The sequence below is a fragment of the Saccostrea cucullata genome, unplaced genomic scaffold (assembly GCF_032062105.1).
Source record: "Saccostrea cucullata isolate Sc308-1 unplaced genomic scaffold, CSIRO_AGI_Scuc_v1 ctg9845, whole genome shotgun sequence".
In the NCBI taxonomy this organism is placed as follows: domain Eukaryota; kingdom Metazoa; phylum Mollusca; class Bivalvia; order Ostreida; family Ostreidae; genus Saccostrea; species Saccostrea cuccullata.
Genome location: NW_026924823.1, coordinates 1 through 24,785, shown reverse-complemented (window position 1 = coordinate 24,785; position 24,785 = coordinate 1). Strand labels below are relative to the sequence as shown.

At 35.0% G+C, this 24,785-nt stretch overlaps 1 protein-coding gene across 2 annotated transcripts; it reads right to left on the bottom strand.

The window, feature by feature from the left end:
- Positions 1 to 299: 299 nt before the first annotated feature.
- LOC134267385 (probable serine/threonine-protein kinase pats1) lies at positions 300 to 23,543 on the bottom strand. 2 transcript variants are annotated; one of them, XM_062749606.1, is made up of 11 exons: positions 23,448 to 23,543; positions 22,624 to 22,808; positions 12,003 to 12,204; positions 10,662 to 10,698; positions 6,889 to 7,353; positions 6,519 to 6,761; positions 5,639 to 6,208; positions 4,314 to 4,414; positions 2,785 to 3,966; positions 1,196 to 1,232; positions 300 to 1,107 (listed from the first exon to the last, which is right to left on the bottom strand). In XM_062749606.1, exons 1-11 carry the CDS (start codon positions 23,511 to 23,513, stop codon positions 521 to 523), a joined length of 3,675 nt encoding a protein of 1,224 aa, XP_062605590.1. In that variant the 5' UTR covers positions 23,514 to 23,543; the 3' UTR covers positions 300 to 520. The 2 variants fall into 2 exon arrangements, with proteins under 2 accessions (XP_062605590.1, XP_062605591.1); XM_062749607.1 differs by lacking the exons at positions 10,662 to 10,698; positions 22,624 to 22,808; positions 23,448 to 23,543 and having other exon boundaries at positions 12,003 to 12,101.
- Between the last annotated feature and the right edge of the window lie 1,242 nt (positions 23,544 to 24,785).

Genomic DNA, 24,785 nt, shown 5'->3' with positions numbered 1-24,785 from the left:
TTGCCAAATGTTTTGTTAAACATGCAATTTTTTATTTTTGTTAAGCAGGCTCATACTTGACTTCCGGTTTTGGAATAAAAATCGTTCAAGCGTTACATTACCGATGTTTACCAAATTGAAGATATCTATAATTTTAAGATATAAAAGTCTTTACTTTACATAATTATTTCCTCGTAAAGTAGGGCGTTGCGTTTCTTTTGCGCTTCAGAATATATGTAGACACAAAAATCTTCCAATTTTTGAAGTAATGTTTATAATTCTTAAATTCTGTTAATTAAATCTATATTCTAACAAAACAAGATGTTTCTTGAGCCTTTATTTTTCAAGCAGGTGGGGATACAGGTTAATATCCTTATATCCGACACTAGCTAGAAACAAACATTTGATGCATAGATTAGTAATTACTAGTATTTGTGGCTAATTTCATTACAATTTAATGATATCAAAACTTGAAAAAACTTAAAGGTGATTCAGTCAAAATAGCGTATCTTATTTCGATCCTCCTTGAATATGCTAGCAGTCATATTTTGGCAGAATCGGTGTTATGCTTTTTCCAGACCATATTTAATTTTTCTATAATATCTACCCTTCCTATGTAATTCAAAGCAGCACAAAGATTTCCTCTATTTAAAACATTTTCGTCAGATAGACACTTCAGTGAGCGGATCATTACTTTTTGTGGATCCCTTACTTCCTCCTCTATTCTTTCTCTTACATGCTCCTTTAAACCTAAAAAACGCAAGAGTTTGTTCCGTTGTTTTGTTACAGATTTGACTATTAGCTCACATTCTGATGATGGAATTAGATCCAATGGTCTGACAATTGACGAGAAGGAATATTTTGCCTTAGAGAAACGTTCCATGTCATCTACAAGCTGTTTGTTTTCAAATGTATCAATAATCATTTTTTTAAGTTCTCCTGAGTGGTTGATATTAGGTTTCATCTCCTTCCATTTCTTTAAAATTTGAAAAACCTGCTCCTCTGAAGAAAGCGTCATGTTTGTCATCAAGGCATCGGCAAAGTGACTCTCCCCAAGCAAACTAGCACATAAAATTGATTTTTCCTTGCATAGCTTTCCGGACACAAAGTCAAATAACAACATCGTGTCTGAAAATTAGAGATTGGTATTATAATTATTCATTTTACCATCATATAAATTCATATTTAAGCACCAATTTATATCTATCAAAATTACCTTCTTTGTCAATCATGCCTGAATCCTCATCTTGGATCTATCGAAAAAACAGAGTTATTTATAATCATTATTTTTTAACATCAATAATGCGAAAACATGTGTTTATTTAGTGCGTTTCAGTAATGTAGGACAAATCATAAACAGAAAAATCACATTTCATGGGGTAAAGGTTTACGAAACAAGAGCCCCATCGGCCACATCACTCACCTGAGTAACTTGGGTGATGCAGATCTTTACCAGATTCCCCCTCTTGCTATACCTATCATGCCCAACAACCCCCTTCCCTTTATTATTTTAAAACTTTAGAATCTACACTACCCAAGGATGCTTCCACATAAGTTTCAGCTTTCCTGGCCCAGTGGTTCTTGAGAAGAAGATTTTCAAAGATTTGTTCTATATTTTTCTATGTAAAACTTGGAATTCCCTAAGGCCCCGCCCTACCGCCAGGGGTCATGATTTTGAAAATTTAATATTTACACTACCAAGGGATGCTTCCATATAAGTTTCAACTTTCCTGGCCCAGTGGTTCTTGAGAAGAAGATTTGTTATATATATATTTCTATGTAAAACTTGGATTCCCTATTGTGGCCCGCCCTACCCTCAGGGGTCATGATTTTAACAATTTAATATTTGCACTACTCAAGGAAGCTTCCACATAAGTTTCAGCTTTCTTGGCCCAGTGGTTCTTGAGAAGATGATTTTTAAAGATTTGTTCTATATATTTCTATGTAAGAGTTGGATTCCCTATTGTGGCCCCGCCCTACCCCCAGGGGTCATGATTTTAACAATTTAATATCTACACTACCCAAGGATGCTTCCACATAAGTTTCAGCTTTCCTGGCCCAGTGGTTCTTGAGAAGAAGATTTTTAAAGATTTGTTATATATATTTCTATGTAAAACTTGGATTCCCTATTCAGATAAGTTTCAGCTTTCCTGGCCCAGTGGTTCTTGAGAAGATTTTTAAAGATTTGTTCTATATATAATTTCTATGTAAAACTTGGATTCCCTATTGTGGCCCTGCCCTACCCCCGGGGGTCATGATTTTAACAATTTAATATCTACACTACCCAAGGATGCTTCCACATAAGTTTCAGCTTTCCTGGCCTAGTGCTTCTTGAGAAGAAGATTTTTTAGTGACCTCACCCTATTTTTGTCTTTTCTTGATTATCTCCCCTTGTAAGGGGCTTGGCCCTTCATTTTAATAATTTAAATTTCCCTTTACCCAAGGATGCTTTGTACCAAGTTTAGTTAAAATTGGCCCATTGGTTCTTGAGAAGAAGTCCAAAATGTGAAAAGTTTACAGACGGACGGACAGACGGACGGACGACGGACAAAAAAAGATCAGAAAAGATCAGAAAAGCTCACTTGAGCCTTCGGCTCAGGTGAGCTAAAAACTATTATTTAGGTGAGTATTTGATATCGTGAATGAAGAATTGTTTAGTAATTTTGTACATGACATTAAGCATTTGTGTGAATATGAATTTAATATGGGTCCCTTCATACATTTAAAATAAAATATATTAACCTATGAAAAATTAGCGATCACAAAGCATTATTTATACAGAAGTATACAGTATTCCCTACATACCATTTTCCAGTGTGAAACCAATTCCTTGATATTTACCATCCTGTTTTCTCCCACTGCACAAGTTTCACAGGTAGTGTACTCTTTCGTGTAATCAATATCGTTTTCAGGCATAAAACAAGTGTTAGTCCTATCGCAAAAGGTTGTATTTTTGCACTTGTATCCAGGAATATGTGAAAAACTGCAGTGGATTGTGCTTGCTATATCATTTAGTTTGGATATGATGGCATCCTTTATTTTAATATTCTCTGCAGTTGATTTTTCCTCATCATAACTAAGCAATTGAATCTGTATGGTATCGTGCATGCTTCCTACAGCAATGAGTAGATGGTTATGGTCAAATATTACCACATTCTGGTATAAGCAAAGGTTTCCTTCTGCGATCGCGATAGGCCACAGTTTATTGGCAAGCACAGTTGCGAGTCGCTGGAAGATCAGATTTGCAAGAGCAGGTAGCTGAATATAGAATATCGAGGTTTTTTGACAGTTTTTAAATGTTTCTGGTTCAAATTGAACTGTATTCATGCAGGGAACTATCAAGAGTGAAGTGTCCTCTGTATTCCTCTTCTTTACTTCGGTAAGTAGAGAAAGTTCTTTCATGTACATGAGAAGATGCTGCTTGTGTTCCAAGAATGCAGGATTCCAAATATCATCCAAAAGAGAATGCGGAAGTTCCCCTTTCTCTTGAAACGCTATCCACAGTTTGTGGAAACTCCTGGTAACCTTTGGTATGACATTACTTTTTACAGTAATGATACACTTAAACGCATCTTTGAAAAAGTTTACATCAAGTATAAAGAATTTCTCCAGATCCTTTACATCAAAATACAAAACAAATAAAACTTCATGAAAGAACTTCAACATGAACTTTAAATCTTCATTTTGTAATCTCATGTCCTCTGGAAAACTGACTTGTAGCTCCTGTAGTTCTTCAAATGTCATTAATTTTTTGTTGTGGTTTGTCATAATTTCACTCAGTTTTTGTTGAAAAAGAGTCCACACATTGGGAACTCTTCGCTTCCAATACTCATTTTCTTTGGCAATTTTTTTAATACAATCTTTGATTTCATTGAGAGCGTGGCTTGTTTCAAACGAGACTGCAAATTCCCTATTATAGGATAGCATATCAAGGAGCTTTTTTGCTTTAACTCTGCTTCGAAGGTAGAAGAAATATTCAGAGATCTCCTGAGAAGAACATCGTTGTAAATTTGATTATCATATATCTAATGATGAATAATGAGGATTCAGAGCAAATAACTAAAATTAAAGTTAATAAATCAATTCTGAATTTTACCTGCTTACAATAAAAAAAATGTCTGTTCTATTGGAAGATTATGTTATTAAATGATAAATGCTATCCAATTACATTTTATTAATATCTATTATCAGTTCTGAAAAAATGATTTTTCAGTAAGATCTTGACAACAGCTCCAGAAAACGTATAATATACAAATACTTTTTTAAATAAATCACTTCATTAAACCTGAATTTATCAGAATTATAATTCAATAAGAAAAAGGAGAAAACCTTACTTCCTCTGATTTGCCCTCTGCATGAGTGCACACCAAAATTATTGCTGGTTTGCTCCTTCCAGAGAAAGCCTGTATAGATTCTAGCCAGAAGTTTAAGTATTCTGTAAAAATATACGAATTTAAATGTATTTAAGAAGTGAATATATATTTAAGGACAAAAAAAAACGTCCAAGGAATATGTCGAATGTTTCGGTCAATGATGAACTTACAAGCAAAATAAACACAAAATGAAATTCAATGTCATGAAAATATCCAGATGATAAAATCGCAACAAAGTTGAATTGCTTTTACCAATTTGGATCAGTACCTGTTGTTTAATAAAAATATCTGAATATCTATATAAAGAGTACATGTAGGGAAGTACGTTCGACGCAATATCGAAATTTAATTTCCAAGAATCAAATACTTGATTTTTTTCTTTAAAAGAATTTTGATAAAACCCATAGTCTGAATGAAATTTCAAGTTTATAATAATATATTACTCCGGTATTAGCGATTTTTTTCCTTTATGTACATGTATCTTTTAGTTAAACAAATAATATTGTGAAAAAAAGATCAAGGTAATAAGAAAGGACATAATCAAAATTTATCAAGCAGCACCTCTTGAACTTCTTTTATAGATATTTCCCCTATGTAAAGTTTGATATAGTGCTGCAAAGTTAATACCACAGTTATCTGAAAAGCCAAGGTCAGATAAAAACTTATATTTACTTTTTCTCACAAATTTGTCTCAACCTAGAAGTTTTATTAAATATCTAGAAGTTTCTTTGAAACTTACGTAAAAATGAAATGAAGAAAAATTGGATCATCGTTATAGAGATATTAAATTAAAAAATATATGCTGATAATAAATTTCTGTCATAAATATTTATCATTTAAAAGGTTTGATGAAAATCTTTCATAATTTCAATTTCTTTAAACCTAAGACGTTTACATAGGTAGTGACTGTTCCTTCGCTAAACGCTCGGCATTAGAAGTAAAAATCATGAATGGGTCTTTCGGATATGACCTTAAAAACGTAGGTCCCGTGTTGCAGTAGGCGTTGGCGCGTTAAAGAACCCTCAATCACTGCTCAACTCAATGGCCCAGAGTGCCGAGTATAGGTCTAAATTTGAAGCCCTTCACCGGCTTAATACGGTGACATCTCCATATGAGTGAAAAAATCTCAAGAGGGACGTTAAACAACATACAATCAATCAACCAATATCTTTAAAACTGAGCTAAAATTAATCCAGCAGACTAAAAAATCCTAGCAATATGATATTCTTATAGTCAGGGAATGATTTAAGTGGACTTAATACACACTGTTCACTTAGAAATCTTACGTTCATTTGTCATGCCTCTGAACATCATGTCACCTCGATGATCCTCCGGTTCTGCTTTTTCCGTCCATCCTTTTCTCATGTTTGTTACCAGAATATAAAACGCACTACGGCGTAGATATATCTGATGTGTAGCATAGTACACATATTGTCCAGCGAAATCATAAAAGTCAATGGTTTTATTAACGTCACCTTTTTTTTGTAATGCATCCGGCATAAGCTGCAGGAGAGCATTGGATTTCATTTCTTTATTTCCTTCTTCAGGCTTGTCTCTCACTCTTTTTGTTCTACTTTCGCCGGCGCTTGGAAAACAGTGAATATTCCATGTACCTTGTACGTTTTTGTTTCCTCTATCATTGTTACTTGTGATGGTGGTACTTTCTAATGCATGATCCTGTCCGTAATTAAGATTTCTTAAGTTGTACATTTTTCTCTCGCTTTCGTCTTCTCTCTTTGGTTTTTGGATTGAAATGTTTTCTTTCTGTGGTGATTTTCCAATTTCTTGATGTTTACCCGTATGTAAGATGGGAGAAATGTCAATTTTTATTCTCTTGTGATCATCAGATTGCAAGGCTGAAAAGACAAAGATGATATATAAAACACATTTCGATCTAAAGCAGAAAATATCCCCGTTCACAAATGCTAGGTTATTTTTGACAGTATTGAAAACAAACAATTATATGCTAAAAGCGTTATGATGTGCAGAAGTTTTCTTAGACACAGTGCCTTCTTCATATGTTTTCGATTGATGAACTCGCCATTAACATTTTAGAAAATCGGAAATGCCTTATTACCTTTCATGTGAACCGGGACTATTTATGCTAGAGGGAGAGATAACATACTTTGGTCAAGATGTATGCCTAGAATGTAAAATGACAATTACCAAGTAAAGTACTAGCATTAGTTTGATGAATGTCAACACTTTGGGTAGATTCCGTGGACGCTCTTATTTCGTCTATACTATTCTCTGTAATCAATCTTTTAAGCAGCGTTGTCTTTCCGACGCCCCCGCAACCAAGTATCATTACTGAAGCATGACAAATTTCACTTTCTCCTTTCCTCAAAACGTCAACATACCGGCTATAACCTTCTCTTCCCAGGGTGAGAATTTCTATTGGAATGCGCACTAAAATTTGGTAAAGAAAAAAAGAACACGTTAGCATATATTCACATGATTCATGAACCATACTTAATAAACAATCGTCTTGTGATATTTATGCCTCAGATATTCAAATTCAAATACATGTACTAACATTTTTTAGATATCATTTCATGTATACTGGAATCTTCTATAGTAGGATGATCCAAAATTTCCAAACCAATGCGGTCAATGAGGTCTTCGTTAAACTTTGAGTCAATGCGTAGAATTACTTCTCCGGGTTTTTGTTCGTACTGTGAAGTTCTGCAATACTCTATCACCGAATTTCTGTCTGCACACATCAAAAATATTCTACCATACTCGGGCGAGTCTACAGACTCTATCACGAGATCCCGTTCACGCTTAGATAAGAATGTGACTACTCCGTCTGTACAGACTGTCAAGTATTCATTCAGAGGACGTACTCGTAAAGAATTCACCGAGCTTGGCAGGTGGAAGGCTCTCTGCAGTTCCTCAAGATTCAAAAGCCACTGCTCATCATTTTCCCTTGCTGTATAATTGGCCATCAGCAAAACAGAATAAAGGAGAACTTTAGAATTTTCTTCCAGATTAAACGTTTCTGAAAAACAATCATGACAGAGTTAAATCTCTTTTCTCTGACAGACTCATAGATTATCTCTGTGGAGTGCCTTTCCTTGTCTGTTTAAATTTAACATAACTTTCTAAACAATGCATAACAAAATAGTATGCTAATAAGAGTATATTGTTTACAACAAAAAAGAGAAAGGAAAGAAGCCAAAACTAAACAAAAACAACAGCAAAAAAAATACAACTAGAGGTATTGTGAGCAATGAGCTCACTAAACGATACCCCCGCCTCCCGTATGGTTATAATGGCAAAGTCAAGGTTTTGCTGTGGCTGGGAAACCCAAAATGTATGTAAGATTAAAAAGTATAATAGGAGGTGCACAATGGCAATATGTAATAAAGACTGTGAAAGTTTCATTAAATTTCTTTCAGTGGTATAAGAGGAGTTGCGGATAAGAGATGGTTACCCAAAAGCGTAACAGACAGACGGACGGACGGACAGCTAGACAGACGGACGGACTTACAGACGGACGGACATACCGATTACAGTATACTCTCCCACTTTTCAAGCTGGGGGTATAATAAATATAAGTTGGTGATGTTCTTGATACCTTTATTACATCCTCTATGAAGTTTTTATTTTTATTGTATAGCAATTCTATAATTCAGGCTTGTTAGTAAACATTTGAGACGACGTTACTTAGATAGGAAATAGAAGACCCCTTAATTAAAGGTCCTAACCATTACACAATTCAGCAAACAATTATCATAATATGATTTTAAGGTTCGAAGAAAACTCAAGTTTGTTGAAATGTTATTTCTATAACAATTATTTTTTTTGTTATACCCCCCCCCCCCCGCTTGAAAAGTGGGAGGGTATACTGTAATCGGTATGTCCGTCCGGCCGTCTGTAAGTCCATCCGTCTGTCGGCTGTCCGTCCGTCTGTCTACTACGCTTTTGGGTAACCATCTATTATCCACAACCCCTCTTATACCACTGAGAGAAATTTGATGAAACTTTCACAGAATCTTTATTATATATTGCCATTGTGCACCGCCTATTAAACTTTTTAATCTGACACATATTTTGGGTTTTCCGGCCACAGCAAAACCTGGACTTTGCCATTAAAACCATATGGGAGGCGGGGTATCATTTTGTGAGCAATGAACTCACAGTACCTCTAGTTTATAATATATTTAAATATTTATGTATATACATTTATATATCAAATGCGCTATTTGATTTTGGTTAGTTTTTAATAAAAGATAGATTCTTCCGCTCTAAGCTACATGTAAAGATATCTATATTAATTTTCATCTATTGGTTAATTATATCTTATTTTGGTAGTTAAACTTACATAATACCCATTATCCTATCGTGTTAGGTTTTATTCATGCACTGTATTAAATTGTGCAAAAAACAAAAAAAACAAGAGGCCCAAGGGCCTTGAATCGCTCTTCTGATAAATTATACAATCTATCTTAAGACCCAAGATGCATCAACTGTCAAAGTTTGATGATTCTTAGCCAGTTAGGGCTGAAGATATTAAAATGTGACTATAAAATACTATAAGTAGGTCATGGTGACCTACTTTTTAATTGAAATTTTCTGAGGATACAAAATGCATTAATTGACAAAGATTGATGATTCTAAGCCAATAAATACTTGAGATATTCAAAAGTGGGTCACAGTGACCTACTTATTGGTCAACATTTTTCGAAAAACCAAGGTGCATAAACTGACAAAGTTTGACAATTCTAAGCCAATAAGTACCCTAGAATACTTAAATATAGCCATAAATGTCACAAGTAGGTCACTGTGACCTATATTTTGATCATCATTCTCCGAGAACCCAAGATGCATCAAATAACAAAGTCTGATGATTTTAAAACAAGAAGTACCTGAAATACCTAAATATTTTTTGACCTAGTTTTTGGTCGACATTCTCCGAAAACCCAAGATGCATCTACTGACAAAGATTGATGATTCTAAGCCAGTCAGTACCTGAGATATTCAAAAGTGGGTCACCGTGAACTACTTTTTGTTCAACATGCTCCAAAAACCTAAGATGCATCAAATGACAAAATTTGATGATTCTAAACCAATTAGTACCTGAGATACATAAAACTAGCCTTAAAATGTCAAAAGTAGGTCACTGTGACCTACTTTTTGGTCGACATGCTCCGAAAACCCAAGATGCATCGAATGACAAAGTTTGATGATTCTAAGCCAATAAGTACCTGATATACTAAAATATAGCCATAAAATGTCAAAAGTAGCTCACTTTGACCTACTTTATGGTCGTTAATCTCCGAAAACCCAAGATGCATCAAATTTTAATGATTCTAATCCAATTAGTACCCGAAATACTTAAATCTAGCCATAAAATGTTGAAAGTAGGTCACAGTGACCTACATTTTGGTCGACATTTTCTGAAGACCAAAGATGCATCAACTGACAAAATTTGATGATCATAGGTCTAATAGTATTCAAAATATGCCTTTTAAACAAATGCCTGCAAAATTCAAAAAGTAGGCCACAGTGACCTACTTTTTGATAAATGTTTTAAGGCCTCTAGATGCATCAACTTACAAGATTTGGTGATTCTAAACCTCTCGGTGTCTGAAATAATGGGATTAAATGTTTTAGAAAAGATTAGCCATAAAATTCAAAGAGTAGGTCACGATGACCTACTTTTAAGTTGATGTTGTTTGTGGACCCAAGATGCACCAACTGACAAGGTTTTATGATCATAGGCCTTAAAGTGTCCAAAATATGCCTCCAAATCAATTTGAAGACAAAAGCCTGTAAAATTTAAAAAGTAGGTCGTTGTGACCTACTTTTGAATTAACATGATGTCAAGTCCTGAGATGCATCAACTTACAAGATTTGATGATCCTAGTCTTTATAGTAAGCAAAATATCCACGTTTTTAATAAGTGTAAATTTTGGTCAACTTTGAAGTGACCTTGAGACCACGCCCTTTGCCCCAGGGTCATGCCTTGAACAATTTCTAATCTTCAACATATCCTGACCCTTGTATGTAAGTTTGGTGAAAATCTGCCTGGTGGTTCTGGAGAAGAAGATTTTTTAGCAACCAGTACTTTTGGTTTTATTTTCCTGATTATCTCCCCTTGTTTTAGGGTCCCATCCCTAATTTTAGTATAAATGGTGGCCCTTGAGCCAAGAATACCCTGTGACAAATTTGACAATAATTGGCTAAGGGGTTCTTGAGTTACGGCTCATATTCTAAAAAGTTAACGCACACCGCACACCGCACAAATGGCCATAGCATTAGCTCTTTGAGCCTTTGGCTCAGAAGAGCTAAAAATACAAATACCTTCTGACGACAAATCATCACTGCTTGTGAAATTTTCCTACAACCAATTTAAATCATTAATTAAGAAGAATGTTTGCAGAATACAAGCCCTAAGAGGCTGAAAATAATGTACAACGTACGGGGTTGTTCGAAAAGTTCGTTGACGATATCAATATTCGTTGTACTCCTCACTTAAAATTTAAAATAAGCGCGATTTAAAGTGTAATTTGTTTATTTCATAGGTGAAGTTTAATTCAATTCGATTAACAGAAATCAATTAACTAAATTTTAAATTCAACATGTTTTGTACCCACGGAGCACACTTAACGGCAATGCAACGTCAAAACATAGCGTCAAGAATTTCCTGAATGATTTATCCCTATACATATGTATTTCACATAGTATAATCCAATGCCCACTCTTAAATCTTCTTCTAATGCTTCACATTTATATTTTTTAAGAATTACTCTCGTTGTACTGTATAATTTCGTTTGTTAAGGTTTCATTTTCTTTTATTACTTAACTCTGCCTTCACAGGATAAGCAACTCTGAAGCGCCTATATCTTTCCTTGAAGTTCCAACTTTTAAAAGATTTTGCACAGATTTTTTCAATTAAACCGTTTCTTCACAGATTGTCCTCATCCGATACAGAGTCTCTGTCACTAAAATACTGCCTGTACTATTTGTACACACACACAAACAACTCGCTTGTGACATATTTGTTTTATTCCTCCCAACATTTTTTGAGTTATTCAGGATTTTTCCTGAGTAAAACACAAAATTGCATCATTATCTGCTGCTCAATGACGTTCTTAAACGTCATTGTGTTTGTTGTTTTCAATAACTGCTTATCTTCTCAAATTGATTTCTTTTCAACAAAGCTAAATACATGTATTAAGCCTTTATTTGGAACACTAATCGATGTTACAATTATTAATTTTGAATTTCTAGGTTGTTTTTGTTTGTGTTTCATTTTAAAGAGAATATGACTACACACATTATTTAGTGTATTGTTTGTAACAATTAAATTTTGACCTGCTCCGCAGTCCAATTTTTGCATTTTAACATCTGGATAAATTTTGAATAAATCATGTTTTAAAAAGAATTATACAAATCATTTAGATTTATTGTGAAAACATTTCTACCAAATTTGGATAACATATGACGTCAAACATAAAACCATATGACAGAAGTCCACAAATTTTTCGAACAACCCTCGTAAATATCCAAGATGCTTAAGTGCATGAAACACAATACTAATAGTAAAATATTTTTCGTTATATTTGTTATAATTTACTGTGAAGTAAACTCCCCTATACATGTACATGCATTTTTAAAGCATTTGCATCTTTAAATTAATACCTGAAGCTTATAGACCTCAATAGTTCTATCACTTCGACGTTTTCTTGAGAAGTGTGCTTTTGCTCTAGGTGTGTCGGCGTCTATGAATCTGTTCTGTTCTAAACTTTGTACAATTGCTGGTTTGTTTTCTTCTTTTCCATAAACATTAATCTTGATTTCGAGGCAAGACATTTGATAAGTCCTATGCTGTGGGAGGGTGTACCTGTGAAATGATCAAGACAAAATAATGTTTCAACTTTACTTGAACCAGTTTTTTTCCTACCTTCCCGGTAATAGATTTAGAAATGTAGACAATCAAAATAACATATATGATAGTAATGAACCATACTCATACATGTAAGTCTGCTTAAGTCTTACAAATTTAGAGTTGAGCAAGAATTATGATAATCGTAATGCATCGAAAACTATTATAAATGTCACTTAAGTAATGTTTTGATGTTATTAGTTTTGATAAAAATTATGTGATTTTATTCAATAATTTTCTGCATAATTTTTTTGCATCCATTTTTTCTTAAATATGTTGATGTATATTACCACTTATTTTTTTTTATTTGAACATGTTCAAGGCTGTTATTATTTTCTTAAAGCTGACATGAACTCTTAAAAAGGCATCAGTTTTCATCTTTGCACGACTTACTACATTCCTGTACGCCCTTGTCCGCCATATTTCTTAAATTCCGCCATATTTATCGAAGATTTTTGGCCACCTGTACCTGCTATATATAGCCTTGTAGAATTGTTTCACTTGAGTGATTTTCTAGCCTGGCTCTCGACATGTACACATCTCCGATAGCATAGTTTTTTAGAAGTCCATAAGCTGAATAAACTGACGAAGTACATGTTTGAAAAGTATGAATTCAACGAAACAATTATAGAACTATACCGAGAATTAAAATCATTTTTGAATGCATTTGCTGCAATATAGAAAATACACTAACACGGAATACATTCATGTACAGCAAAAATCCATGCAGTTCGAGAAAGCGCGTCAAACGCAGTGATAAAACATTTACCTGGATATACTGCTATTGCTACAGGGATGTGCACATGTCGAAAGAATTATCCTATTTTACTTTTATTGAAAAATGCATCTCAGTAATCCATTGCTAACTCAACAGTAAAAGATGCTTGGACACACGTGGCCCATGCCGATCATTTTATTTGCTCAGGGAAAATATCAAAGGTTGAAAGCTCAGTGGGGTTGATTGAAAAAAATTCAAGTGATTTTTTCAAAACTAAACATTACTCTTGTCTGTATACGTAAATGTTGCAAATAGAATTTATGATTACATGCTTTAACTTCATTAGATTTATAATAAAGCATGCATTATTACGAATCATTCACCTTTTGAAGATATTTTCCTGTGATAGGAGGGAAGGGGGGTGTGATAAAACATGCATATTTTAAAACACTCTCATAAAAATAATTTAAGAAAACGTCTGAAACAGATTGATTTCTTTATGGTTAATTATTATCAAATAAATACTGTGTATTGGCTTTATTAGACCTAATATAATTTGATTTAAAGTTATTTATAATTTTATGCACAATGAATGAAAACACACCCCAAGCTCCCCCAAAAGTCGAAGTGCTGAAATTTCCAGAAAAAAATAAAGGAATCGTAATTTTCTTGTTATATGCACATCTATGCACATAGTGTCCTAAATATCTGCAAAGTTTGACGAAATTGTGTGCAGCGGTTTATGAGGAACTGCGCTGACAAACTGATCATCTTTATATTCAAGATATGGCCAAAATCTAAATGTAAAAGTGCGGAAATTCCCGAAAAAATAAAGAATTCAGAATTTCCTGGTGATGTGCAAATCTAGACACACATTTTGACTCCTATAAATATCTCGAAAGTTCGACAAAACCCTGTTCAGTGGTTTATAAGAAGTTGCGCTGACCAGAATTTAATGTGAATTTTTTTTTTTTTTACAAATATATACTTAGTATAGACATTGAACATTGCTGCGTAGGTTTAGCCTCCCCCCCCACTTTCCAAGTTGAAGTTCGAACCTATCCCCCCTCCCCCTTTCCCCCACACGAAATATGATATTCGTGTTTTGGAAAAGGACATTTCCCCTTTTTTAAAGCTTCTTAGATTTTTTGAATGTATAAAAAAAATTCTTTGCACTTTGCCCCCCCCCCCCCCCACACACACACTTTCAATTTAATTCCGACGCCAATGCGTTTGAGAAGGTATTTAAGAAAGTTCCCAATGTACCCATTCCTTTGATGTATATTTCACGTTTATTATACCCCCCGCTTGAAAAGTGGGAGGGTATATAGTAATAGTTATGTCCGTCCATCTGTCTGTTACGCTTGGGGTACCCATCTCTTATCCGCAAATCCTCTTATACCACTTAGTGAAATTTACTAAAACTTTCACAGAATCTTAGGTTTATTACATATTACCATTGTGCACCTCCTATTTTACTTTTTGATCCGACACGTATTTTGGGTTTAGCGAAAACAGCAAAATATGGACTTTGCCATTATAACCATATGGGAGGCGGGGGTATCATTTAGTGAGCTCATTGCTCACAATACCTCTAGTTTCTCTTTCAATCTGGCCGTTTGGGTTAACTTCTTGTCCAAATTTGAATTATTATTCAATTTATGAAGTTTCGACATCCCGCCTGAAAAAAAATCCTTGATCTGTCCTAAGGATTAATAAATGGTACAGCAGAAAGTGCGTAGGATCTTATACCTATTATTGCCCTAAGGGATGGTTACAGAGTGAGAGAGAGGGAGAGAGAGAGAGAGTTAGTTCAATATATAAAAGAGTAAATAAAAATTATCCGTATTCAACCAGTGTCAAGAATCCTTACCCTAGCTTTTAAAATTATCTCCCAAATACTCCTACAGAAATTATTTTTATATAAAAAAAAAATAGCGAGACTATCAGGCAGGGATACTGAAATCTCGATAGACTCTCTATAACAACATAATTATAAAACATTTATACATTCCTCAAAATGCACATACTTTGTGGTCGGAGTGATACATTTAAAAATAAATTCAAAATTGAATTCAGCAGAGATGTCTTTCTTCCAAGAATATTTAGATAACGGTCATGTCAATTATTTTTGCACGCCCCCCCGCCTAAAAATCAAATGCCTAGATGTCAATCTGAACAGGGGATGGCATTTCTTCGTGTGTTTGTGTGTTAAAGAACGTATAGATCTAAGTACACATAAAAAATTGTATTCTGCTTAATTGCTTTTAAGATTTGAAGTAAATAATTACCGTACATCAAATTACTTGGTTTAGATTTGAGATTAGTACTAAAATAATCAGTTATAATTGACAAATGAATTTTGCGACGCAAACCAACTGCAGACTATATACATGACTTTATATAGAGTGTATATTGGAACTGCATGTTGATAGACAATTCACAATTATAGCTTATGAACAGCAGTTATAATACCCCCCCCCCCCCCTTTCAGCAGCGCAAATACCAAATAACTTCTTTTTCCACTTGTGATATTTTCCCTGACGCAAATCTGATCAGCACGGACTAAGTGTATCGGCCTGCTAGTCTGTACGGAGTAATGACAGTGTGTTTACGTTTGAGCTTTTACGGAGTTTATTTCTTTTTTGTGATGCATATTTCAATAAATGGAATTCAGGGTGTATATCATTTGACTTGTGCACATCTTCGAACCGATGCAGTAACCTTATTACCAGGTATGGGTACGTTTACAGCGTTCGAGGCGTTTTCTCGATATGCACCAATTGCATAGGGGCTGCAAATCAAAGACGTTGGTTGTTTTGTTCCATTCAAATGATATAATTTCAAAATCTGTTTGCAGATTTTACTGCTTTTTATTTCAAGTTTATTCTGCATAAATTGGCGCACTGTAAAAATATGTACGCGTGTCGTGCATCTAAATTTCTCACCATACTTGCATTTTTTTCTTTTGATTCAAATCAATAATTATTCAGAAATATGATTATTATGTTGTTTATTGTGGTTTTGAAATGTCTTGATCTTCTCATGTGTTGTCATATGCTTTACCATCGGAGATGTGCACAAGTCGATACCCAAACCAAAAAATCATTCAACTGTAACGAGCGCTTTGGGGTATATATCGTTACAATGAGACAAGGTATCTGAAAGAAATATGGTGGAATACGGCTATAGTTGGTATGAAACAAGTCGTACATAGATTAAAATATTGCGTTTTTAAGAATTCATGTCAGCTTTAAGGAAGTGGGAAAGAGGCTCGATAAATCATTTAATAGATCCCACCTTGTATCTTTGTTTGTAATGAGTGTTTTGAATTGTTGGAAAGATGTGACAATTTAATTTCATTTTAATTGCTGGGAATATTAAAATTCTTCAAAATATACTTGTGATTTCGAAGAATATTTCCTTCTTTGGGGTATGAGACCGTTGCAAGAAGCGCTGACTTTTAAGATCGACGATTTACGTCTACATTTAGGACAATATACAATAAAGAGGAATAATTTTCAAGCACATAACACGTCGTCTCAGAAGGGAACGACAGCTACCCTATAGTCCATCCCCTCTCATTCCTCCTTTACAAACTCCTGTCTAGTTTTTTTTCCAGAATGTTTTCTTCTCAATTCCTTCAGCAAAATAAAATTAAAAATTACTGTCCTTTCAAAATAAGGCAATACAGGTATTTTAAATCAAATTATGTTATCCTGCCTCCCTTCTTTGTAGATTATATATCGTTAAATCCTGTTAGCACTCCTTACACAATACTTAAAACCTCTATTGTAGGTTATCTTATCTAGTATTATCAATTCCAAATGCCGTCATAGCCAAGGGGTGGAAATGGGGATAAGCTCCCATTGTCTATAAAGTGCTCCTTGTCGCGTTCGCCTCAAATAGCCTCTGACAACCAAAGTCCATCTCCTAGCCTGCTCGTGTGGCTTTCATCGAGTTCGGCGAATCTGCTACTACTGATAGAAGAAGGAGTGAAGTCGAGTTACATGGTGTCTGAAAACCAGTGCTTTGGGCAGATAGGGTTTATCAGTCTGGGAGGATAGCTCATCTAAGAGGAGGAAAACTCTGATTCCAAACCTCCCCTGCCTTGCAGCCATACCAACTCATATTGGAAAGGCTAGGTGAATGACAATGACATAAAACCGAATGGGCAGACTGTATTCAATATCCACGGAAGAAAAGCAGTCCAGGAAGGAAACTCCAAAATCAAACCACCTTTCCTCGAGGCTACTAGAGGTTTGCAAAGGGCCAACAACCCTGCCTATAAAAAAAACAACAAGTTACAGAAGCAACAACGACAAACCAAAACCAACATTACTGGGCCAGATTGAGTCTACTTCATGGGGAACTCTGATGTTGTGCAATAAAACACGAAAGGAAACTGTAGAGCTGACTTCCTTTCTGACACCCAGAAAAACCAGCAGGGTTCTCCATTATTTGAAATTTTACTGTGTTGCAGAGTTTACACAAAACAATAAAACTTCGCGGTATTTTTGCGATCAAATTCGCAACTGAACCATTATTCATTATAATTAAAAAATATAAAATAATAATAAAAATGCACAGACTTTTTTGAAATCGCTAATTCGTTATACAAATAGTATAGTCGTACATATTGATAAAAGTAAAACCACGTTCTGAAAAGCAGAGGAAATGCTTACCGAAACAGTCGAACTACCTGTCATTATCCGTCATGCTTAAAGTCCAGCGAGAGTTCAAGAGATAAATGATTATGCAAGGTGAAGCCCTAGTAATTAAGTGCTCTAACTTTCAGAATTTAAATACGGTAGAATTGTTTGTTAAAGTTTCAGTTTCACAGAGAGAATTTTGTGTTTAGATTTTCTAATTATTACAGATCTTGCTGTGTCGGCAAAATTTTTACTGTTTCGCATGCATAAAATTTTGAATCGTTACCGTGTCGGAGAATATTTTACTGTGTTGGGAGCAACACAGTAAAAAAGCTCATGGAGAACCCTGAACCATCAGATTTGCTACATGTACTTGGAACATCAGAATAATGTGTGAAGCAGGAAGAACAGCACAGGTAGCAGATGAGATGAAGCACTACAATATGTCTCCTGGACTAATTGAGACAAGGTGGTTACAGACAGGACACCTGAGGTTTACCACCGAGAAACACTGTTGTATTCAGGACACACAGAGGAGGGAGCCCACCACACCGAAGGTGTAAGTCTGATGATATCCCTGGAGGCACAACGTGCTCTTATCGGACGGGACCGTGTCAACTGCTGGATAATAACAGCCAAGTTCAACACCAAAGAATTAAGATCAAGTTGAACGTGAATGTTACGCCCCAACAAACGATGCTGATGAGGAAAAGAAAGATGACTTTTACCAGCAACTACAGGCAGTCTTGGATAAAACAGGGAAGAAAGACAGTATTTATAAGTGACTTCAATGCAAAGATTGGAGCTGACAACACTGGCTACAATGGAGTCATAGGCACATAAGGACTTCATGAATGAGAATGGTGAGAGATTTGCAAACCTTTGTTCATTAAACCACCTGGTAACAGGAGGAAGCATCTTTCATCATAAAAGAATTCACAAGGCTAAAAGCAGATCCCCGGACCATGTAATAGAGAACCAGATCGACCATATCTGCATCAACAAGAAAATTTAGAAGAGCATGGAAAGATGTCAGGGTGATGAGACGATCAGACATTTCCTCAGACCACCATCTGTTGATGACGGCATTAAGACTACTCCTCAAGAAGTTCAATAACATGACAAACAGGAGGACAAGGTACAACGTGAGTGCCCTCAAAACAAAGGAAGTGAAGACAGGACAGCATTGCATCTCAGCTTGTCAAATAGACTCCAGCAACTACAAGACCAGCTAGAAAACAATGACACCAACATCGAGACCCAATGGCAGCACATCAAGGAAATGTTTCAAGGCACATGTCAGAAAATCCTAGGCAGGAGAAAGACTCAGCACAAGAAGTGGATGTCTGGTGATACGAGGAAACTAGATGAGAGGAAGGAAAAGAAAGCGGTGCTGAATACAAGCAGTACAAAAACAGCAAAGGCATGAGGCCAGGAGGACTACATAGCCACAGATTAAGAAGTTCAGAAAAGCATCAGGAAAGGTAAACGGGATTACTTCAACAACCTGCTTAAATAAGCGAAAGAAGCAGCGGGAAAATGAAATTTGAAAGAATTATATTTGATTACAAAGGAGCTCAGGTTCCAGCCAACAGACAAGCCAGTAAAGGACAAGAACGGAAAACCTTTTACAACAACAGAAGAACAATTGAAGAGGAGAGTAGAACACTTTAGAAAGCTGTTAAATAGACCAACACCAGAAACACCTCCAGACATATATACCGATACAGACCTCCCTATCAACTGCAACAAGCCAACAAAGACAGATCAGAAGAGCAATTTAAAAAAAAACTTAAACATAAAAAAAGCGGCAGGGCCTGATGAGATCCTGATGAGATACTAGCAGAAGCCATCAAAGCTGATACAGAGACAGCCGTTAACATCCTTTACAACCTCTTAAATTAAATCTGGGAAGAAGAGATCATTCCCGTGGAATGGAAAGAAGGCATCCTTATCAAGTTGCCAAAGGAGGGAGATTTGAGGGACTGCAGTAAATACAGGGGAATTATGCTCCTGTCATTGCCTGACAAGGTCCTCAACAGAATACTTCTCGACAGAATAAAACAAGCAGTGGACCCAAAGCTCCTGACCTACAGGCTGGTTTTAGAGCCAACAGATCTTGTGCTGACCAGATAGCCAGTCTGTGCACCATTATAGAACAATCACTGGCCTGGAGTGGATGTCTCCCCTCTATGTCAACTCCACCGACTATGAGAAAGCATTCGACAGTGTGGACCGAGAGACACTGTGGGAGATACTAACTTAAAGGCACTTTGTAGTACATGTACTAGAGAAGCTAGTCTCCCTGATTCGAAACACCTACCAAGGCATGATAGGCAAGGTTGCTCATGCTGACCAGATGTCTGAGAGTATCGAGATCAAAACCAGGATGTTTGATTTCACCATTCCTTTTTCTCTTGGTCAATAGGCAAAAAAAATTAATCAATAGTTTCTCAGGCAAAAAAATTTAGAATTTAATGCGGCATGCAGGCAGGCTTTTTTTAAGCAGGTTTAACACCTTTTTTAAGCCATTTTTTCAATAAAATCATAATAACTAACAATTCTTAATTTTTGTTCTCTGAAATTGTTTGTAATATGTATTTAACTGTAAATATTGCTACTCAAAACATTTTTTTAAAAGTTGATTAAATAAAATACTGAAAATTAAGAAAAATATATAGTTTTTCTAATGAAAACGTCTTTCTTAGCATTTATGAAAAGGGGAATAACTCGATTTTTTTCTCAACTTGGAAAAATAGTAAATTGAGTTATTTCCCTTTTCAATATATCAATAAAATTGATCAATGCGGTCGTTTTTGAACTGACGCGGCGGTGCCTGAGAAACTACTGATTAATTTTTTGGGCCTTAATTGGATCATGAGGACTACCACGTCAAGCAGGAACAATGGTATGAAGTGGACACTCCTGACACAACTCGACGATCTTGATTTTACAGATGACTTGGCTCTCCTTTGATACAACCACAGTCAGATGTGATATAAAACAAGTCGCCTTGCAACAACATTGGGAGGAACAGACCTCAAAATCAATTTGAAGAAAACAGAATTGATGAAGATAAAAACTTCAGTTCAAACACAAGTCACAGTTGGTGGTGACCTCATCAAAGGTGTTGAGTCCTTCATCTACCTGGGGAGTGTGTTGGATAGACAGGGTGACACAGACTGGGACATCAAGTCAAGAATTGGCAAGGCAAGAACTGTATTTACCATGTTAAAGAACATCTGGGCCTCAGAGAACATACGTACATGTATTACCACCAAACTGCAGATCCTCAACTCTTATGTAAAGTCCGTCCTATTGTTTGGTGCAGAGACGTGGAGGTTGAGCAAAGCAATCCTGCAGAAGATCCTGACATTTCACAACACCTGTCTCAGGCGCATCTTCAACATCCGATTGCCTGAAAGGATCCCAAACGAAGAAATATGGAAGAGAGCAGGTCAGGAACCAATGGAGGTACAAATAAGACAGAGGAATTGGGGCTGAGTTGGACACACATTAAGGAAGTCCCCATCTAGCATCACATGGTAGGCCCTGACCTGGAACCCACAGGGCAAAAGAAAGAGAGGATGTCCTAGAATCACCTGGAGGCGTGACTTGGAGTCAGAGTTAAAGACACAGGATATGACCTCGCAGGATGCAGCTAAGGCAGCTCAGAATTGAGTTCGTTGAAGGACTGTCGTCGATTTCTATGTTTCCGCAAAAGGACAGGCCTAAGTAAGTAAGAAAGTATACATAATGCATTTTAAATGTCAAAGTAAGCCGTTGACTGTTTAATTAAGTCTGCGCTTCTCTCAAAAGTCTACTACATATATGACAGAGTACATGGAGTATATTACATTTATTTATAAGTTATAAAACTAAATACAAGTCCTTTTAATAATTAGCCTTAATAATAAAAGCAATATTGTTACATACGTACTCATCAAGCATACCATCAATGGACCAATGGATGTAAAAAAAAAATTCAGTCTCTATCTTATGATAATCAATTTTATTGGCTCATGACTAATGAAGACCCTGACATCCTTAGATCACTTGCTAGATCCCTTGGTAATCTACCTAAATTAAAATTATTTTGATATGCATATACCTGGTATGTACTTTTTCAGTTTCTTGCTTTTGACTATATTATTCTAACATATATACAATACATGTATGGCAAAAAAAAATTAATTAATTGTTTCTCAGGCCAAAAATTTCAAAATTCAATGCGGCAGGCAGGCTTTTTTTTTTTTTTTTTTTTTTTTTTGGAAGCAGTATTTACACCTTTATTGTAAGTCATTTGTGCAGTAAAATGATAATATCTACTAATTTATAAGTTTTGTTCTCTGAAATTAGTTAGAATATGTATTCAATGTTAAATAATGTTATTCCAAACATTTATTTAAAAGTTAACTTATAGAATACTTTAGATTTAGAAGAAATATATTGTTTTTCTAATAAAAACGTCTTTCTTAGCATTTATGAAAAGGGGAATAACTCGATTTTCTTTTTCAACTTGGAAAAATTGAAAATTGAGTTATTTCCCTTTTCAATATGTCAATAAAATTGATCAATGCGGCCATTTTTGAACTGATGCGGCGGTGCCTGAGAAACTATTGATTAATTTTTTTTGGCCTTAATGTATATTCAGTATATCTCTTATATACGTTTTGATCAATTGCTCTCATTATGTAAGATCATGTTTGTTCTTTTATTTAAATCCCCCTCCTTCTTTTGTTTGTAAATCTTTTTTTTTCTCCTCCGGGGGCCCAAATGAGACTAATAAAATCTTGTGTCTTGAATCTTGCTCAGCCAGCAAGAATCAGTACATATTGATAATGTAATCTTTCTGATTCTTTCTTTAAGTGCTTGCATGTTTACTTACCCTGAATAAGTTTCTCTTTAACTAGTTTCAGAAGAAAAAAAGCTATAGTCATTTAAAGAGTAGCAATCAATGTTTGCTACTTTTTGTTTACAACATCAGTATTTTCCAGCAATACGTACACAATGAGGTGGTTGATTTTAATGACGCCATCTTTGAGTAGCTGTGATAGTGATGCGGCCAGCTCTTTCCTGAGATGTCCCACCATATCCCCCTCCAGACTCCTGACCTGGATAGCATTAGGGTCGTCCTCATTAAATGGTTCCCTCCATAAAACAAGCTCGGTGTTTAAAAAAGAGATGTTGTCCTGTAATAGCCAACAGTATAAGAAAATCATTAAGCTATTATTAAATTTAAAAAAAATGTTTATATTTTATTTGTGAAGCAGAACAACTGCTTTAACATTCGTCTAAAAGATACGAACAAGAGGCTTATGGGCCATAACGCTCACCTGAGTAGCTTTGTCCATGCTGATATTAAAAATATCTTATATATTCGATTTGTGCATTGAGTATATTTGGTAAAGTTCTCGTTATTTAAATTTATGAAATTATGATAACAAATCCTTCGGAGGAAAAATATAAAGCGGTGTCAGATTAGGGAAAAACACACAATCATTCATATTTAAATAATCTTCTAACAGTTTTAGAATCTGACATTGACATGGTGGCTGAAGCAGACATCATGCCTACTATGTTTTCAGTGGAATTTAATATCAAAACTACTACATATCCAAAATAATAGACGTGAGATATGCAATATCAGATTCCAAGTTCACAGATCTTAATTTGTATTCTAGGTGGTGTTTTAAAAGATTAAAATAATTTCAAAACACCAATTTAAAAGAATGTGATGAAGACCTGCATCACCATGTTTACTAAAATACACTTAAATAATTGATTTTTAAGAGGGATTTAAGTAAAAAAAAAAACGAAGATTCTCCTACCTTTCCAGGATAATGTCCAACACCAACGACCTCTGTTAATATCTGGCATACCGGCTGAATAGTCATGATGGCCTTAATATTAAGAAGATGAACTGGTGCCGTCTAAATTTGTACAAGCTGAAATTAGCATCTTATCTGTTATATAATGAAAAGTGATAATTTGTTGAATCAAATTGATAATTTCCTATAAGAAATCACTAATCTATTACTTATTTATTAAATTACTAATTTGATATACATGTATCAAAATGAAATTAATAATTTGATATAACAAATTAATAATTTGATAAATCAAATTATCAATTTGTAATAACAAATTACTTATTTGTTAAACCATATTAACTATATATACATGTACTAGTATACTGCTGCGGCCAAAATACCTTTCCGTGGTATCTTTAAATTTATATTACAGATTATTCATTGTTTTGCTCATCAAACTTTCTTGCCCCCCCCCTCCTCATGCTCCTTGAAAAACGTTTTTAATATACTGGGGCACTGCAACAAGTAGCCTAGTGGTAGGTGACTAGTTTTCTAAAGCCATGGGGAAGTCAGAATTTGATTGGCCAAAGTCCCTAAGATAGTGTTGCGCCAAACAAAGTTTATCATACATGTACATGTGCACTGTGGACTGTAACTATTCCTTCGGCAGTCAAAGTCTGACAATGATAAAAATTAGACCTGCTATGTCCGCACGACCCCTATAGATGTATAAGAGAGAAATGATCATATCATCACTTCGTCGTATAAAGTTCTACAAAACAAAATTAAGAATGAAATCAAAAAACATAATACATAATAGTAATGTAAAATTTAATTGAAGTAAAAAAAAGTAAATAAAAAATATCAATTTATTTCATTTTGAAAGACGTTATATAGAATAAATTTATATCTTTAAAAAAAAAATTACAATGAATTGTGGCGCTGATACCCCTCCATATTTTTTCATCATCAACAAACATTTGCAATAAACTCATAATATAGATTCTGGAAAAGAAAGATTACATAAAAAATACACACACATTAGTAGTTTACACTCAAAGTCAAACACATTGTCTGGATTTTGAATGCGATTATCCTCGTTTTTAAGTATTGATAGGATATTATTGTTAAAAAATGCAGCAAATGTTCATGATGTTGAGAACTACACCAGTCTGAGGCCTGTACGAACGTTCGCGAGCGCTCGCCAAACTTCCTTATACCTCCATGCAATAGTAATTTTGGTTAAGCTTGCGAACGTTCGCTCTGCTGAACAGGCCTCAGACTGGCTATCGTTATCGCATGTATTAAAAATATATATATAACTAAGGAAATCCCCTTGATATAAATATAGAATCT